The sequence below is a fragment of the Lacerta agilis genome, chromosome 7 (assembly GCF_009819535.1).
Source record: "Lacerta agilis isolate rLacAgi1 chromosome 7, rLacAgi1.pri, whole genome shotgun sequence".
NCBI lineage: Eukaryota > Metazoa > Chordata > Lepidosauria > Squamata > Lacertidae > Lacerta > Lacerta agilis.
In genome coordinates this window covers 66,853,728-66,873,829 of record NC_046318.1, presented here as the reverse complement: position 1 = coordinate 66,873,829, position 20,102 = coordinate 66,853,728, and the positions used below count along the sequence as shown (strand labels likewise).

At 41.2% G+C, this 20,102-nt stretch overlaps 1 protein-coding gene across 3 annotated transcripts in view; it reads right to left on the bottom strand.

Moving 5' to 3' along the window:
- The window catches only part of OXR1 (oxidation resistance 1), a 230,994-nt gene that overhangs the window by 28,738 nt on the left and 182,154 nt on the right, over positions 1–20,102 (bottom strand). For all 3 annotated transcript variants that reach the window (XM_033155737.1, XM_033155736.1, XM_033155741.1), the window contains 4 exons: positions 18,917–19,036; positions 18,085–18,237; positions 14,370–14,554; positions 7,826–8,544 (listed from right to left, as the gene is read on the bottom strand). In XM_033155737.1, coding sequence (XP_033011628.1) covers positions 7,826–8,544; positions 14,370–14,554; positions 18,085–18,237; positions 18,917–19,036 — 1,177 coding nt within the window. The remainder of the gene's footprint in view (positions 1–7,825; positions 8,545–14,369; positions 14,555–18,084; positions 18,238–18,916; positions 19,037–20,102) is intronic.

Genomic DNA, 20,102 nt, shown 5'->3' with positions numbered 1-20,102 from the left:
CCAGCCAGCGATCTCAAGTCAGCAGCAGCCGCGGACCTCGCTCCAAGCAACGGTCCCGCTTCCTCCATCGCAAGCCGCGCTTTTGCCAGCGATCCAGCAGCAGCAGCAGCAAGCAGCCTTTTTGCCAGCAAACCCTGCTGCCCTGCAGGCTGCGCTCAAGCCAGCAGCTCCAGTTTTTCAGCAAGCTGATTTTCAATCAACAGCGATCCAAGCTTCAATGCAAGCAGCACAACATCAATTTGCTAACCCTTCAGCACCTCCAATGCTAATGCAGATTCCAAGGCAAGAGCAAAGCCAAACAATGATGATCCAGATGCCAGAACTTGCAGTACAGAGCCAACAACCTTATGCTCCAACTTCAAGTCAGCCATCTTGTCTTCATAGTCAGCCATCTTCAAGGCATCCTGATGTCAAAGACTCTTTAGCACCATCTAGTGGCTCATCATTTGGAAAGCATCAAGAAGATTTAAACTCACTGATGCCACCTACAGATCCAACAGCAATACAACCCATCTGCAGAACTCAAGCTTTAGAAGCAGCTTTGGGACAAATAGACTTTAGTGCTGATCCAATGCATATCTTTCCAGTGATTCGTGCCAATGGAAGACAACCTGCAAGATATCAAGCCATCCCTTTTGAAACACTACGTGAACTGCGAAAAGCCATACGCGAAAATGGACTTCAAGCTCCTTATACTAGAAGCTTACTTGAAGGATTGTCTACTAGTAGACTTCTGCCATCTGATTGGAAGTTAATACTTCGCACCTTCCTGTCGCCTACAGATGCTCTTCTGTGTCTGCAAGAGTGGAAAGAAGTAGCAGCCAGACGTGCAACACCACTCGCCACAGAAGATATGCTCACAGGATCAGGACATTACTCCAATCTCAATCAACAGCTAGCCATACCTGATGCTGCACTCGTCACCATAGCAGACATCGTGGTCAAAGCTTGGCGCAGATTACCCAATCGCACAGATGCCAGCTCAGTATCAGGATTCGCTGCAGTTAGGCAAGGTCCAAGAGAGCCTTATGGGGACTTCGTGGATCGCCTGATTGTTGCAGTGGAACGCCAGATAGAAGATCGTCATGCCAGAAACATGCTGACAAAACAACTCGCCTTTGAAAATGCCAATGATGACTGCAAGAATGCCCTAACAGCAGTTGCAGCTCGTCCAGATGCCACATTGACTGAGATGCTACGCGTCTGCCAGAATGTTGGTACCCACTCCTACAAAGCACAACTCTTGGCAGCTGCGGTACAGATGCCACGTCAAGACAGCTCTACGCCAGTCAAGAAGTGCTATGGGTGTGGAGGCGATGGGCATTTCAGGTCGCAATGCACGGCAACACCAAGGCCTTCTGCCAAGCCGCCAGAGAGATGTCCCATCTGCCAAAAAGGATTTCATTGGGCGAATGATTGTCGTTTGAATCCACAGAATACCTCACCTACCTCATCTCCAGTTCAGGGAAACGGTTCTGCGGGCCGCGCCCCGGCCCCGGTAAAACAATAGGGTGCAAGCTCAAGAACATCATAAAGGTCAATCATCCTAGAAAAGCGAACAACGCTACTCCTTACCCAGGTCCTCAGGAAAAAAGAGTGATCTAGAGAGATGTCTATTCTTCAGATGTCCAGAGAAAAGATGTGACCTCTTCAGACATTCAGGTTCCAGAGGTTTCATCATCTGCCTTACCTATCCAAGGGGTTCCAGCAGAAAACACAGCATTCAGTTCATCTCCTGCTAAACGCTTCTCAATTCCTACTGATGTCACCCTTGCTTCACAGCAAGCAATCGCAGTTAAGTCTTTGATCGCAGAATTGCCTTCAACGTTGAGAAGACATCCTACTGAGGTCAACCTTGCAGCACCTGAGCTTTATTCACCCTCGAGTCAAGGTCAATCTGTCATTGAAGGACATTTGCCCTTGATGAAACAGCAATATCCAGGTAACAGCCCAGCTGATGATCACTTTCCATGTGGCCAAAGAATACAAGTGAGTGAGCCAGCTCCATCTTGTGGAAGCTTAAACATCACTCCGGTTAGCAATGTCCACACCTTTGTGTCACCTCCAGCTTTTAAGCTCAGCCCACCACAACCAAACAATTATCAGGAACAACAACTTCGACTGCCTTGTGTCAAAGAAGAAGTTCCATCCTGTCAGCTTGATGCACGACTGACTGAATGCCAGCAGGTTCAACAGCATCAGCAACTTTTGCCAACAGGAGAACCTCAAGTTTGCCAACTCAACGCAAAGCAGCTTCAGAGTTGCCAACTTCAGCAGTGCAAGAAACCCGAAGCCAGGAAGATGTCTTCAGACACTGCCAGTGAGGAACAAGAAGAATCTTCTGTCCCAGGTATACCACTCTTCTTAACAGAGGACTGTTACTTTTCAAATCCATGGTTTGCTCAGCAATTGCCAACATCCATTCGTGGTCCATTCCCAGACACCTCAATCTGCCTTATTCTGCCTAGGATGGATCGCCTCCCTGCCACAGTCACATTGACTGCAGGCCTAGTTCGAATTACGGATTCGTCTCAGTTGCTGATTCCAGGATTCTCAACAGTTCCATGTGTCCTAACAAAAGGTTTGGAAATTGCCAGACTCTATTTGCTTACTTCCACGCCTACAGCTCCTGTAGACTCTTTGCCTCCCCAGGCAGCTATGGCGCTAATTAAGATTACAGAAGAACGCCCTCACCTCGTCTTAGAAATGGGTGGACGAAAGATCAAGGGTCTTCTTGATACAGGTGCAGATGTCACAGTTATCGCCAGAAAGGACTGGCCTGACCAGTGGGCAACGACTGTCACCCAGGAAGTCTTCGGAGTCGGAGGTTTCGAACCCGCCCACCAGAGCGTGCATCCGATTACCTTCCAGTCAGACTCAGGCTCCATGGTGCAGCTCCGTCCACTTGTTATGGATGTGCCTATCACCCTTTGGGGTAGAGACCTATTGTCAAAGGCAAAAACTGTTGTCCATACACATTTTTGATGTGGGCCTTTGCATCAGCGCCAGTACATGCTCTTCCACTCACATGGAAGGAAGGACCCCCTGTATGGGTCGACCAATGGGCGCTGACGTCAGAAAAGCTCGCTGCAGCAGAGGCCCTAATCAAAGAGCTGCTACACCAGGATCGTGTGCAACCCTCTACTCTCCGTCAGTACCTCATGGATAAAGCTCCACAGTCATTGACCTTAGAACTTTCCCTTGATAGTCTTAAAACTGTCCTTTCCAGAAAATCTATCGCAAAGTTCTCCTGGAGAGATCCACTGCTTGGTAAGGTTAATTCTCCTGTCTATAAGTTCTGCTCAGCAGCATCTTCAAGCACTCTCACATCGTTGAAGCTTTCTTTTGCTCTAGTGATCCAGTCGCCAACTATGGGACGTTCCTTGCTATGTTCCGTACTGTCTTTCGCATGGGCATTCTGTTGGCTGATTTTGATTGGTACTCACCGTATCTACGGATCGCTGCCATCACTTCCTGCAGCATACCTGTTTCCAACCGAAGCCGCAAACCCTTTTCACCTGCTCTCTGTTATTCTCTACCTGGTTGCAAATATGCTCCGCATCTCCCCAGGTATTCTTTTGGAGTATCTTTTTCTGCATCAGCCAAGAACTTTACTACAGGCTCTTCAGGCGGTTCCTCCTAGTGCTCAGGAGTACGGTCTTCCGCAAGGAACTCTACATCTGAAGGTCAAGTCAGGAGACCCCTGCGTGGTACTTGCCAGCCTGCATCTTCAACGGCAGCCCCTTGTTGCTTAATCCTTCTCAGCGGAGGACTGTCCTTACTTCTGCGGAAAAAACCCCTATTTCCCACACCTGTTTGTGTGTTCAACTCCCATTCTTCATTCAAGAAACACGCTGGACTAACCTTGCGTGAAACTCGATATTCCCTTTTCATCGCAAGCCGTGATGTCTAACTCTGGTTGTTAGCTACTCGCTAACTTCTCAACTTCCTGTCAAGTGCAGTAACTTTTCAAAAGTGCTCAACTAACAGCACCAGTTGAGTTCTGGGCAGTTTGCCTTATCCTCCTACTGCCTAGACCTTTTGTTTGCCTCTGGGCGGCCTCTGGTTCCTGGCTGCCTGGATTTGTTCCAGTTTCACTCTTTCTCACACTCACTAGCAGATCACCATGAATTGCTTGCTTAACCTTCTTTCCTCTACAGATGTTCCTGTATCCCTCGTATGCAGAACTTTATTCAGGAACTCTTCCTGTGTTCCATGAACTTTTCCTGAGTTCCAGAATCGTATAAACCTGAGTAGAAGACGACCGGCAACTCATTCATCGTCTTCATCTTCCTCTCCAGTGTATTTTGCAGTTCTAAAACTGTCCTGTACTTTTATTGTATTTACAAAAATTGCATATTTAATTTTGTATGCTTCTTGAAATATCCGCCTCGCATGTTACATGTGTTTTCCTTATAGCTTGGTAATTAATGATATGGATGTTTATATATATGAAACTTTTCTGAAATGGTTTCCATTTAGAGCGTCACAATTTTGATGATATGGAAATGTTTATGTAAGGTCAAAGCATCGTCTTTGTGCAGTTCTAGTCATAGACATATTCCTGCATATATGTTTCATTTCAATAATCTTAAATCTCCACGTTGTGCTTACAAAAGTTGTAGTTCAAAATGTGCGTCTTAACGCTTATATACCTTATTTGAAATGCTTTCTTTTGGTCAAAGAATTGGTCATTCTCGGATTTGTTCAAGGTATATATGTCAAGTCTGGTGGCATCCTACCCTCTTGGTACCCCTCTTTTCTTTTGAAAAAATCCCCTCTATATGCTACCTTTTGGCAGTAAACCAGGTTCCCAGCTTTTCCTTCCACTCTGTTTCCTGCTGTTGATGGGAGACCCTTATGTAGGTGGTTTGAATCCCATCTCGCTTTTGCTGGAAACCCTTGCGTAGATGGCTTAAATCCTTCCTCATGGTTGGGAGACCTTTACTTAGGTGGCTTAAATCCCAACTCACGGCTGGAAAGCCATTACATAGGTGGCTTAAATCCCCTCTCTGGAATCGGACCCTAGTTCCCCGTTACCTGTGGTCGCTGTGGTAAGTCCAGAATCTACCTTCCTGAAAGTTCCCTCGATTCTGTAGCCCCAGTGCCACGAACCTTTTCTTTTACCTTATCCATTTTTCCTGTTTTCCAAATAAAATTTAAAAAAAATGGGGGAGGGGTCTGGGTAGGCTATGTAGCCCCAGCTCTAGTTATATTTTATTTTGGGTCCCGGATCGGGACCTCTCTTATGTTTGGGCAGTCGTTATCCGTTATTTTTAATTTTGGAGCTGCATCAGGTCCTCTCTTGTGTTTGGGAAGTAATTTGTTGTTTTACGCTGCACGCGAAAGTATACATGCTTATGAAGTAATTTGTTGTTTTACGCTACATACTGAAGTATTTATATATGCCTAGAAAGTTTACAGTGTATCGGATCGATCACTTTTTATGTTCGGCCAGTGGTTTGTTATTTTCATGACTTTTGCTATATTATTATACAAGTATTTCCTCTTGTGAAAAGATGATTATGGACAAAGTCGGTAGTGTTCATATCTAGGTCTATATCATAACAAATGGTAATGTTTATGTCAGGATAAATGCTTTTGATATCTTTAACCTTCTTTTTTTATATAACTAAAACAAAAATAATTTAATTTAAAACAAAAAAAGAAAGATGATATGTCGGAATACGTTTCACGGATCCGCCATGGATTCATATTTATTTGGTTATTTTATGAGGTTTTCGAGATCTACTTTTGGTATAACTGCGCGCAAAAGCGAAAGTGAAAGCATGAATGAATAGTGTGGTTCACTTATGAGATTAATCCGCCTTTATTTTATAGTTCCGGTCATGTTCAAAGTTGTTAATGAGCGTTAAACTTGCTTCCCGCCTTTTTGGAGGGCAGCAACAGTGATTTTATTGGTTGAGGCATTGATGATGATGTCACGTTTGTTCCCTAATAAAAGGCAGAGGCACCCCGCTTAGGCACGTTCGTTCGTTCGTGCATTCTTTCATTTTGTTTTAGTTGGGTTTTAGTTGAAGTCAAGTTTAGTTTAAGGGATTAGGAGCGGGCTGGATGGGTTGGATGGGTTTTTCTTTTAGTTAGAGTTAGATCGCGGAAGATCATTCGGTTTAGCCTTAGTTAGGTTTTCCTTTAGGTTTAGCCTAGGGCTAGAATTGCGGAAGATATTTCGGTTTTAGTTTTATTTAGCTAGCCTCGCGGAAGATCGGGCGCGCAGGGACTTTAAGCTTAGGAGAACTTAGCTTAGGGGACGAGCCTATGCGGGTTCTGCCGAAGCCACTAAAGATACAACCGGTGTCTGTCTTCCTTTGGGGAAATAAGGGGAGTAAAAGGTTTAAAGTAAAAATTTTATTTTCATTTAACTGGTCCGTCTATTCAGAGTCAGGGTATATTCATTTTCACGAGGCAACTTTTCACTAAGAAGGCAACTAGGAACTCATACACCTTCGGAGTCATCAATTGGCTTACTCAGCTTCCTTCGGATTGTGAGACTTGGCCGGCGACCGTGCTCAAAAGCACGCGGAACGCTGGCCGCTTTCCCCGCAACTGGTACCTCGTGCATGACTATTTCAAGTTGCGCACGAGGAGCTCCAGCACCCAAACCCCGACACCCCTGGAGGCACACTCCATTTTATCTTGAGTCAGACTGATGCCAACAACTTATAAATCTCTCTGCTTTTATGCAATTGCATGCTGGATAACCCCTCTCCACCTAAATGTGCCCTTCCAGTTCCTGTGGTTATTGCATTCAGTTGAAAAATATGTATACCCTTCCAGTTGCTTTCTTTTTTCATAGCTTGAAATCACCCAATAAAGAGTCATTTTCTCCTCATCTGTGCAACTAAAATCCTGGTTAATCTCTTATTGTGTCTTGAGTTTCTCAGTGTTCTTTTCTTACAAACACTTTGTACTGTATCCTGAAATCTGCTATCTGTCTTTTTAAATACTTCCTCCCTCCCCTTTCCCAGGATTCCTCATTTCCTTTATTGAAACTCCTTTAAATGTTTTCCTTCTCTTTCTGAACTGTCCTCGTTACTTTATCTCTGTGCACTCTTTCATTCTTCCAAAACTAACCTTTGAAAGCTGACTTTGGTGTATAAGCCCAATATAGCTTGGAATCCAGGTACCCGAAAGAGCATCTTTCTCACTACCAGATCAGGCCTTAAGGGCTGCAGGAGATGGCCTGGTTGTAATTCCATCAAAAGCCATAGTGGTATGATGACACAGGGCAATGTCTTCTCTCTTATGGCATTCCTTTCCATTGGAGATACAGTTGTCCAACAGCTTTGCATGTAAATACAAATTTTGGCTAAGCCAATAAATTACCTTTTCGCTGCTGCTTTCATTATTGCTGTGGGTATGGATTTTACACTATGGAAGTTTATCATCATAAATGCTAAATGTTACCTTAACTGGCATACTTGTTGCTCATAGTCTACAAACTGCATTCTGAATGCAAACATGGTAAATACTTCCAAGACACATTTTATCACTAACGGGAGCAATTCAATTATGTGTGATAAGGTTACGTCAAATAACAAGATGCTAAAAAAAAACCTACTTGGTGTTCATTTAATTATTTTTTTTAATAATAAAGACAAACTTATGACGCAAATTTATATTTAATCATTTTTAATGTAGGCATAAGTAATTCTTCTAGCTATGACAACTACTTCTCTTCATCTGTCAGTGGACTAAGCTGGTATAGGAATGGGCTATATTTTCCAGCCACACCACTGCTATCTATCTATCTATCTATCTATCTATCTATCTGTCTGTATTACTCTAATATTTACTTACTTACCTTCTATTGTTCCATCAGCTATTGCTACTTTGTGCTTCATTTCCTTATGTGCATCTTGGTGCATGTTGTCCCTTTGTTGTTTAGTTTGTTGCATAGTATGGCTCTTCCAAAGTTTCCGCAGCATATCAATATCTGTCTCAGAATCTTGAGTTGGCTCTTTCACAAGTTGCCCCTTATTTGTAGCATCCCTTTTAGAATCATTTTCTTCAGAAAGCAAACACTCCTCACCTTCTGGTACATTTTCCTGATCGGTGCCATGTGCTGCCTCTTGAGCATCAGCAGCAGTTCCCTCTGCAGTATCTTGTACTTCTTTTAGAGTTGTGTCTGCCGATTCTGAACCCACAGTATCCCTAACAGACTTGCTGCCATCATTCAAAGGATGTTCTAGACTGGAGTTTACATTACCAAGTACATTAGCAGAGTCTGAAATAGCTGTTACATGTTCTGTGGCAGTCTGATTTACTGTTTGGACAGATTCTGATGAGGCTCCAGAAGATTTGTCTTGCCGAAGTTCATCCGAAGAAACAAGCTCCTCCCTTATTGGAGAGAGTTCCGATTCAGTGAACACATCTTCCGAAAGAGACTCCTCTGTGCTCCTCGGAGCAGTGCTGGCACTATCATTCCCTGTATCTCGCATCCTTGAGTCCATTTCATCAGTATTGCTTCTTGCGATTTTCCTGAAATGGTAGAGATCTTTTACAGACAATTGATCCACATCACTAAAAGGAAAAAAGGGGGGGGGAGCCTTATGTTATAACCTAGTAAACTAGACAACACATATGTTTTTACTAGCCACATTTTAATTGTGTAAGTTGGGAGGCTTATTGCATATGACTCTCCATCAAACTCAATTCCACAATGTACCTGATTAGCTTCTTGCTTTATGGCAGATGGATGGATGGATGGATGGATCAGATAAGCCTTATACCTGTATTTAAGCACTAGCTTGGTAACCATAGGTGACAAGGAATTGCAGGCAGGAAGACACAGGGAATTCAATGCAGGGATAGGAGTTTTCACCTCCTCTTTATCTACAGGTAGTATAAGAGTCAAGCAGGTGCCAGAGGAGAGATGGAATTCTGTCAATCTGCAGTTGGCTAGTCATTTATTTCACAGAATCACAGAATTCTAAAGTTGGAAGGGACCACAAGGATCATCTAGTCCAACCCCCTGCAATGCAGGAATCTTTCACCCAAAGTGGGGCTCAAACCCACAACCCTTTGTTTAAACCATTTATTGTGCAAATTCAGAAATTCAGAACATTTGAGAGGTTGGAATAGATGCAATTCCATCTTCTCCATTTCTGAATTTGCACAATAAATGGTTTAAACAAACCAATTTTTTGTACAAAGTACCATGAATCCAGTATTTTACAATGAGGCAAGCAGTTGATGATTGGGAAGAAATATTCTATACTACAGTGATAAATACATTATATTACAACTGCAAATACAAAACAGACTGACATTTTGTTAACACAGTATATTATAAAACTGAATACAAATGTTCAAATGAAAAATAACAATGCTGATGTGATGCTGAAGATAAGATGATGCAAAACTGTTTCTCTTTCTTCTTTTCAGCTTTATATAGGCAGAAACCTTTTGCTATTAAAGTATTTCTTAAAGCCAAACCATTTTTTACTCTTGAAAGTAAATAAAATTATTCAACAACGCTCAGAAAACACATAAAAAACCTTTTCTAAGAAAGACTGCAGCACTCTTTATCACTCACCATTTCAAACAGCAACATCCAAAGGAAGGCACATGGGCTTGCCTGTGTCTGAAAGGCTTTGGGCACTTGGCAAACACAAACACAAAACCAAAGCTATACCCTGCCCTTCCACCTGAAAAATGACCTGAAGAGAGATACAGGCTCATTTTCCTGTTGAACGGAATCCTCCTCCCTCCACTAAGCTTAAAGCCCAAGAGAGGAGCTAGGGATTTCCTCTGAAACAGTGCAACAGGTTTCACTATGAGACCAAATTTATCTATGTGCTTCCCATAATATGATTGGGGGATGTTCCAATGTGGTGATAAGTATTTATTTTTCTGGGTAGCTCTACTCATTAAATACTTTTTTTAAAAAATATTGTTACAGGTTATCTCCAGCCTAAACTTTTGTTTCTGTTACTGAGTCTGTTCTGCCACTAAATCAGTTGGCAAAACTCAAAATATCCTATAAAAGCAACCTAATAATCATACTGGTGGAACATCATGATCTGCTGAACTAAATGTCTTTTCCAATATTAAGTGATAAAGCATGGAGTCTTAGGATCAGATCATGAAGCAAACTCACAGCATAATAGAACCAAGTGACCTTAGGTATCCTACTGGAATAGGGAATCACATAACATCTGTTTTAATCACAATTCCAAGATGAACTGAGAAAGATTTTATGCCAGCACTGAAAACCAGAAGTAAGTGAAAAACCTAGGGGTGGTATCCAATAGTAGTTATACTTCAAGTATATTCATTGAAATCAATAGACCCTTAATCTGTTTACTTTCAGTTATGAGTATGACTTAAACCTGGAAAAGACCCTGATGTTGGGAAAGATGGAGGGCACAAGGAGAAGGGGACGACAGAGGATGAGATGGTTGGACAGTGTTCTCGAAGCGACTGGCATGAGTTTGGCCAAACTGCGGGAGGCAGTGGAGGATAGGGGTGCCTGGCGTGCTCTGGTCCATGGGGTCACGAAGAGTCAGACACGACTGAACAACAACAACAATGTGGTGCTGGACACAGTATTCCCACATGGTGGTGGTGGTAGTGGGAAGAGGGGAGAATCAGGGCCAGAGCAAATTTATTCAGGTTTAACTGAAAAAGATTAATCTTCTTAAATATTTTGCAGAAAAAAGCATTCAACTGCAACCAATACTAGTCAAAAGTGTATAGCTGATTAGTGGAAGTTGGTGGAAATATAAAAATAAATAATTGTAAAATACTAGAGAGAGAAGGGATTATGCTTCAGCGATAGCAGAAAAAAACCTGGTTGGGACATCACAGGTATTTCTACTCTTAAGAGTGAATGGGAGACGGAAGACATAAGATGGGGCAACACACTTTTATCTCCCTTGCTTTTTAAAAGTACACATAGAACCTAATTAAGTCTTATTTCAAAGGCTATGAAAAGTAGTAAGTGGCACAGAGCAAATACTTGGCAAAATCTTACAGCAGGGGTGGCCAACTCCCAAGAGACTGTGATCTACTTTCAGAATTAAATCTGGCAGTGATCTACGTACATTTTTGGGGGTTCAGCTCAAAGTTGTTGGGCAGCACTGCCCAAATACTTTTCTTACGGGGGACAACAAACTTTTAGAGATTTCTTGGGAGAGAGTTGCATAAAAGCACTCACAAAACTGTACGCTGCACAAACTCCTTTACCCACTCCTTTAACCTACCTATCAATATTTCTTAAAAAATACATGCCTTCACCCATTGTTAGTGTGACACCTGCGTCACCATTTCGGTAACCAACTGTTCGGTATCAGGCGAGTACTGTGTCAGGGCAGCTTCAGGGAATCCTTAAGGTGCTCATCTGTCATGTCTGAACATTGCTTACTCTTAATAATTTTTAAATATGAAAATGCAGATTCACACAAATAAGTAGAACCAAAACATTAGTGTAGAATTGCACTGCATCTTCTCAAATTTGGAAATTTCTGTCTAGGCACAAACTTCCAAAATGATTCTTCTTCTGCACAGGCCCTCAAAAAAATGTAATTTTTCAGAGTTAATATCTCATTTTCAAGAGATATTTTGCACAATGAGTAATTTGTACTGATAATGACTGCAATTTTTTAATGTCCAAATCAGATTTGAATGGAAATGACATGTATTTTACAATTAATTCAATTTTTTAGAAATCGCCAAATCTTTTTTCTAACTCCAGAATAATGGAACCAATTTTGGCCACATACTTCTCTGTTTCAAAAACAAAGTCAGCATTTTTCCCCAGATGCTCCTGCATATTAGGAAAGTGATCAAAAATTTTGATTGTAAGGTCAGCCATCATTAGCGTAAATTTTGTTTTGCAGGATGAAACTATGGTAATCATCTCTCCAATGCATTTACCTTTACCTTGTAGCTCTAGGTTCATATCACTAAGTTTACCTGTGAAATCAGCAAGGAAAGCCAGATCAAACAGCCACTCATCTACTGAACAAAAATTTGTGCCTACTAAGTCACCTTACATCTGTGTGTAAAATTAATTCTGGTTGCCCTTCCTCAAGAGAGAGATTGAAAAGCCGCCTTTGAAGTGCTTTTCCACAAATTGAATTTACAATTTTAAAAGCTATGTCCATGACATGCTTTGTGTTCAGTCTCTTGCTTGCCAAAATTTGCTGGTGAATGATACAATGGTATGCAAAGAAGTCAGGGAAATCACCATGCTGTTGACAAAGGGCAATAAATCCATTAACCCGACCTGTCATGGCTTTTGCTCCATCAGTAGTGATGGCAACAAGCTTGTGTAATGGAACATTAAGCTTGTTTATAAAGGAATAGAAGGAATTAAATATTTCTTGACCGGTGGTTCTCTCTTTTAAAGAAACCATCCCAAGTAGTTCTTCTTTTGTGCTGAAATTTTTAAAAACCATACAAATAAAAACTAGTAGCTGAGCTGTGTCACTGATGTCTGTGGCACAGGAAAATAACAACCCAACCAGTGCCCGCCCCCTGGTGCCACATGGCTTCAGTTTTAAAATGCACCAAAAATTAACGAATAGTGCTAGTATCCAATTCCTGAATTATTTGATTACTGAAGACTATGTTATGTAAGTAGCAAACAAAACCAGCCTCAAAAAACTTTCCCCCGCATAAACACAGAAAGCCCCAAATGGCTGAAAAACACACTTTCCCAGGATCCTCAGCCCTTGCAAAGGAACTACTCACCATGCAAGGGAACTCAGTTTCCCAAGCTCCCTTGCAACAACAAAGCCCGGCAAATGCAGAAACTGGGACAGAGGCCTGTTCCTCTCTTGTCAGCACGATGCAGCGTGGATACAAGAAGCGGGCAGACGAGGAAGGATGAGATCCCAGGCAAGGTCTAAGACCATCCTAGTCACAATGAGGGAGACCTACAGATTTCCACACTGGAAACCAGCAAGGGAAGGAAGAGGGAGTGTCCCAGGTGTGGGCTGCATAAATGGGCAAGGGGCAGATCCAGGGAAGCCCATGGTCAGCCCTCGGATTTGCCCCTGGCAATGCCCAAGTCTTAGCCTGAATCCCCATTTGACCAAGCAGGGTGCAGGCTAGGATCCAGTCTCTGATAGGCACATGGCAGCACCCCGTTACATCCTCAAGGGAAGGGGAGCCATCCCACGCATGCACGCAAACTCACACACATACTGGCAAGCTCTTTGTGAGCATGAGGGAGGGGGAGCTATCCAGCCATCCCTTGCAACACACTCACACACATACTGGTGTGCTTTCTGTCAACAAGAGGGAAGGACCTCTCCGTGCAATTGCCCATGGCTACTGAGCTTTTTTTGGGAGGGGGAGAGACAAGAGTTGTTGAACTTTTTTTTAGGGGGAGAGCACTTTTTTTTTCCTTTTAGGCTGGTGATCACTAAGGAACCCACGATCTACCGGCGATCGACCAGAAAGTTCCTGGCGATGGACCAGTAGATCACGATGGACCTGTTGGACATGGCTGTCTTACAGCATCTTAACTTGAGAACTGTTGTCTAAACTCTGTTCTTCAGGTTCCTAAAACACCAAAAGCATAGAAAGTATTTCCACTAATAACATATTTAAATCCCAAGAGAATAACTTGCCTTTAATTTTCTATTAAATAAAAAAGCACATGTATCTAATATTCCCTGCACGTTTTTAGCTTACCTACAACATTATTAGACAGAGATGTGCTACTTTCAGAGTTTGCTAGGATTTTATTCAATCTGATAATCTATCAAGTGACACGGAAAACTTTTCTAGGGTATGTTTCAAAAAGCCATGAAGTAAAACATGTTTTCAACTCCGCTTGAATTGAGCTGAAACTAATTCTTTTGTTCAGTGAGGGAAGCAAACAAAGCCAGGAACATTATCTTCGCAACTAAGCTAAAAACAACAAAAAGGAACACTGTCTTGAAGGAAGGGGGGGGGGAGAGATCAGCTCTTTTTCTCTGTAAAAGTCATATTATTAGAGACACACGTAACAAAAGGTGAACAATATGAACCACTGTGTATAATTTATACTGATTACCTCTTCTAAAACGCTGAATTTTAATGCCTTTGAAATTAAGCAAAATTAAGGTGGTCAGCATTAAGACACTAGCTTTCCCCACACTCATCATTGATGCAAAAAGGGAAAAGGCTGTGCTGAAGTTGGAAAGAGAACATACATCACATAAACAAAAGCTAGAGCCTGTCATGTACTTTTTGTTACCTTAAGTCTTGAATAAAAGACAATTTGTATGATGACATAGAAACCACTACCATGAAGTTTAAAAACAAACTTTGTATCTATAAAAATGTATTTATACACACACACACAGAGAGAGAGAGAGAGAGAGAGAGAGAATGAATCTAATTTATCTTACATGGGTAATGAATCCTTTACTTTGCCGTCTACAATATCTTTATACATAGCAGCTGACATTACTTCTTCCATTGGACACATGATGCCATAGTCTTCACAACCATTCTCTTGAACCAATGGATCCATTTTATGTGGATCAAACATTATATTATTTGGCGTTACTAGCAGCACACCGTTGACTGTTCCCTAAAATAAGAAGAAAGGGGGTGGGGAAATGACCTAAGATTAGCCAAACATTTTCAAAGCATTTCTACAAGTAACTGAACATTTATACAAGAAGCTACCTAAGACTCAACACTCCTGTAAGCCAGTGAATGATTGTAAACCAATCCATGAGGAAAACATTTTTCCCTAGTAAAAAAAAGATGAATCAATATTTAGCCATCACTGTTTTAGAAAACAAACAAACATAGCTTTCTCTTAAGTCTGTTAACTTCTAAGACTTTTCTCTCAGCGTGCTAGCAATTAGGAAGAGACTCTCTTCCACCTAGATTAGAGAATTTAAAAATTAACTTTATGAAAGAATTTCATGAATATGAATGGGACTGGGCTAGTATCACCTTTGCTTGAAGCATTTAGTTCTAAAGCTAAGAGGTGGTGAGGAAACACCATTAATTTGCCTCTGGTTTCTTTGCACAAATAAAGCAAAATAGATGCATGCTAAGAGAAGCAGCCTTCTCCTGGAAACCTACTACAGTGGTACCTCGCTTTACGAACTTTATCCATTCCGGAAGTCCGTTCTTAAACCAAAGCAGTTTTTAAATTGAGGCGCACTTTCCCTAATGAGGCCTCCCACCACCAGTGCCCTTCCACTATTTGGATTCCTTTCATAGACCAAGGTAAAGTTTGCTAACTGGAACACTACTTCCGGTTTTGCGGAGTTCGTATACCGAATAGTTCATAAACAGGACTGTTCTTAAACCGAGGTACTACTGTAAATAGAGGCATTAAAAAAAAAGAACCTAAATCAATCAATCAACCAGAAACATATTAGGTTGGGTCCAGTTATGCCCTTTCTCTGATAATGGAAGAGGAGGCAATTTTCACTGGTTCCCCCTTCTTGCTACAGCCCCTCAAAGATCTACTCCTCCAAAACAGCAAAGAAGGTGGTGTGTTTGGCTATCTGGCAAAGGAGGGGGCAAAACTGCCTCACAGCTCCCTTCTGTCAGCAGGCTTCTGTTGGTTCACAGAGAGAAAGGGTAAAACTGGATTCAATCCATTGATTTAGATGAATGTGTCTTGGAGCTCCATTCCTGGGTATGCACTTATGAAAGTTTCAACATATGGTAAAAAAGTATCAGAATCTAGCTCAAATAAGTTGCAGCAATCATATAATTAATATAAGTAGGAGCATAAATGAAATGAAATCATGCAATATCTCCATTTAAATTAGATTGTGAAATTCACTACATTTTCTGCTTATTAAATAATGGTTTTATGTAAGGCATGGCATTTCTTAAAGATATCTAGTGATTTATATAACCAGAAGTGCATTTTTCCCTATACAGTATGATCTATTATTTTTGGAAGGAGAGAGGTTTTGGTGAAAAGCGCTAGTGGCATGAGGGACCAAGAGAAACCTATTCATATCTATGAGTTATTTTTATTACCAAGCACTAGGTTATAATTTTAGAATGTGGAAACAGTTTTTGCAAAAGGTAGGAAATCTCTAAAAGGTATACAGTGGGAGCCTAGTTGAACAAGGAATATGAAGAACGTATTATGAGTTTTGAAAATCTAAGTTTACTAATGAAATAAAAGAGCCAAGCAAAAGATAAGATGGTATAGTAATGAAGCTCAGAGCAAATGGAAGCCTTTGGCCAATTTTTAAGGTGGCGAGTGTTGATAAATATACAGGATTAAACCAATGTAGGTTTGTGGATGAACAGAAGTCTAAAAATACAGTTCATGGACATTTAAGTTCACCTGTCTACAGACAGAAAGAGAAGGAATAAAATCAAACATACACAATAGAAAGATTTGAGCTGAAAATAGCAGACATACACTTCTAGAAAACTGATTATTTTTACCGAGAAAGTTACTTCACATGGCATACCGAATGCACTGCCTTTAAGAAAGATGTAAATGTTTTGACAGTTTTTCCTGCACAGTATTTTGGCACTACCAAGCCTCCCACATATTTTATTTTTTAGAAGCAGGCGTAATTCTGCTTTCAGCATTGTCTATCAGTTTTCCAAAGCCTAAACTGCATTAATGGCTCTCACATTCTCCTCGGTATTCTTCTCCTGATGTAATTGGCTACTACTGCTAGATCTGCAAGACAATGGGGCAAGGATATACAGTCAACTTGTATATTACATAGGGTTCATGTTCCAGGGATAGAACATAAAGCTGAAATTACATATAGTGAAAACAACTCATTGGAACCGCCCCTGCACAAGCAATCTTATCTTCCTGAGCCAGCATGCAGAATGGGTCTTACCCTCCAAGGAAAGCAGAGAACTTTTAAGCACTCAGTCTTGTTCACCTAGTGAGCAAGGTAAAGGTAAAGGTAAAGGTAACTAGACCTGATCATTAGGTCTAGTTGCAGATGACTCTGGGGTTGTGGCGCTCATCTCGCTTTACTGGCCGAGGGAGCCAGCGTACAGCTTCTGGGTCATGTGGCCAGCAGGTCTAAGCTGCTTCTGGCGAACCAGAGCAGCGCATGGAAACGCCATTTACCTTCCCGCCAGAGCGGTACCTATTTATCTACTTGCACTTTGACGTGCTTTTGAACTGCTAGGTTAGCAGCAGGAGCAGGGACTGAGCAACGGGAGCTCACCCCGTTGCGGGGATTCGAACTGCTGACCTTCTGATCGGCAAGCCCTAGGCTCTGTGGTTTAACACACAGCGTCACCCACGTCCCTAGTAAGCAAGGTGGAGAAGCTTAAAAGCACTTTCCGCACAGGGAAAACCCAGCATAAAAAGATCTGTTAAGCTCTCTGCATTCTGTGTGTTTAATTTGTGAAATTTCAACTGGCTGCCTGTCATGCATGTAAAGTTGCAATCATGTAAGTTAAATGAATGTAAGTTGTGAGTCAACTGCACTACTCTGCCTCAGAACACAATACATAAAACTTGTGGCTTGAGAAATTTGCTGCTACTCCTAGCCACTGGTATAAGAAATGAAATAATTCAAACAGAAAATTACACAAATACAGAACTACTGTGGAAATGTGCACACAAAAATGTAATTATTTCTAGGAAATAATAGAACACACAATCTGTATGCGATGTGCAGTCTCTGTTGATTTCAAATCCACAACTTCCTTCTATTTTACCAAAACCTAATATTATTGTGTCAAAAGGCTACGGTATTGTTTATGGGGTTTTGTTGAGAGGTTTTGCTACAGCTATTGATATTTTTAAAATCTGCATCTTTATTTTTTGACCTTATTATTTATGTGAAAATTGCTCAGTTTGGTTGTGTACTTTTTGATGTGTTTTATTTATTGTTTAGGACTACTTTTGTTGTGTTTGTAATTATGTAAATCTTTTCTTGTTGCAAGCCACTTTGGGTTGCCCAAAAGTGGCATATAAATAAAATGTATGAATATGAAAGTGGAAAAAGTACAGGATGCAATTTATAAAAATATAGATTTGATAGTTTTAAGTTAAAGTGCATTTTAATTGGTGTGAATTAATTGCCAATAAATTTCAATAAATGGAAGACTCTCAAATAAATAGTTGAAGCATGACGCTAGAACCTTCTGTACCTTGCTGTTGGTTATGTATTTGCAATTAATTTTGAGAAATTTTTCTGTGAAAGCTTCTTCTTCCTCTGATGTGGATGATACAACTCTTGCAGGCCGAACACATGTGTAAACTGGTATGGGTGTGGCTTCTTTTCCATGCACCCCATCTGAATCCTACAAAGGGAAAAAACAGTACTATTTTATAATGACCAAAAGTAACACTGTACATTCTTTTTCAAATCCTAGAAATCACAGCTTTCAGTTTTTTTGAATGTTTAGCTTGGATAGTCGCAGCAAATTTATAAATAAATAAAAAATCTACAATCTAATATTCTAGAGCCATGGGTACTGTACAGTCTCCCTAGATAAAAGAAGATAGAAAATCCCTACATTATTATAAAAATCTCTAGCCCCCACCCCTAACTCCCACCAAATTTAGCGCTGACAGCAAAAAGTCCCACCTACCCCCCCCAAAAAAAGGAGACACTAAGCTGGTAATAATGCCCCTTCCTCAGCTGATCTGCTTGGGTCAGTTATGTACACATGTGAATGTCTGGGATGGCTACACCTATTTTTAGCCTCACTCACAGCTAGCATGTGGACCCGAGAGTTGGCCAAAGATGAAAGTGGCCCTTGGACCCCCCCCCCCAAAAAAAATATTTAGCCACCCCAGGTCTGAAAGCAAATCCTTATAACTCTTTCAAGCAATCTAGTCAAGATCTTTGCCAACAGTTTTTGATTTCAAGACACCTCGGCACCACTCAGATAAGTGCAGTTTCAAACATTATCCCTTCAGGAATGTTCTTAAACTTTTTTAAAAAAGTATTTTCCTTTATTCCAGCTATGTACTTACACTTACAGCTGTCTTCTCAGCCTCTGCTTCTGAAGATGTAGGTGATAAAGGACTTATAGGACTAAGCGAAGGAGAACTTTCCACACTGGAAATATATTCTGGATCAGGAACATATAAAATCTGTAAAAATAAGAAAAATACTTCCAATTGAGATGTCATCACCAGGACTGAAACATAAGTACCGGTAAATTAAGATGGAAATACATTTCATGCAGAGGCTTTGTGTAAGAGATGCTTCAATACATGAACAGACAATTATGAATGGTCACTGTAACTACTTTGAATTCTCAGTGTTCTTTTTTGTATTTTGTGTTCCTCTGATCTCACTCCTCCATGTCACGTGTGAGTATATGCCTGCATCAGATAAATGATTCATTTAGCTCAGTAGTGCCTACACTACTGGCAGCAGCTCTCCAGGGTTTCAGACATGGGGCTATACTACTGAGCCATGGCCCTTAAGAACGTAAGAGCATGCAGGATCAGGCCAATGGCCCATCTAGTCCAGCATCCAGTTCTCATAGTGGCCAACCAGATGCCTTATTAAAAGACTTCTGCACATGATTATTGGTCAGCTGAGAGCTGAGTGGATGAAATGATGTGGCAGATGTAAGGAGAGCGGTAGCTGAGTGATGGTGTGGAGTTGCGTTTTTGGTTGTAGTGCATGCAGTTGAATGTCCTACCTCTAGTGCCTGCCATAATCCTGAATTGTTGTTATAACCAGAGATCATAGTTTAAAACAAATGCTGGCTAGTTAAACAAGCCAGTTTCATACCCCATGACTTGAAGTGGCTAATTAGTTTGGTTTAAATCATGATCTCTAATTGTATGTAATGAAAAGCCTGGATTCTTTGAAAGCAAAACTAAATGCTAGCAATGCCCCTCTCCCAGCCGTGCAGGAGGTGGCAAGGGGAGAGTGAGAAAGCTGGAGGGTTGTTTAGTACTAAGTATTCTTTCCACTTAAAACATAGAAATGGACCTGGAGTCACAACTTCAATCCAGATCGAGAGCAACAAGGGATTGGTATTTGATCTGAGGTTTCTGGCAAGTTAGGGGAAAACCACTCTCAACAATTTTTTTTTCCAGATTTCCTCCATGGCACAATTAGAGCAGAGGCAGGAACTGTCTATGACAACCCATGATCAGATTCCTCCTAAAAATATTTTAATATATTTGCCTCAGTTGCTCA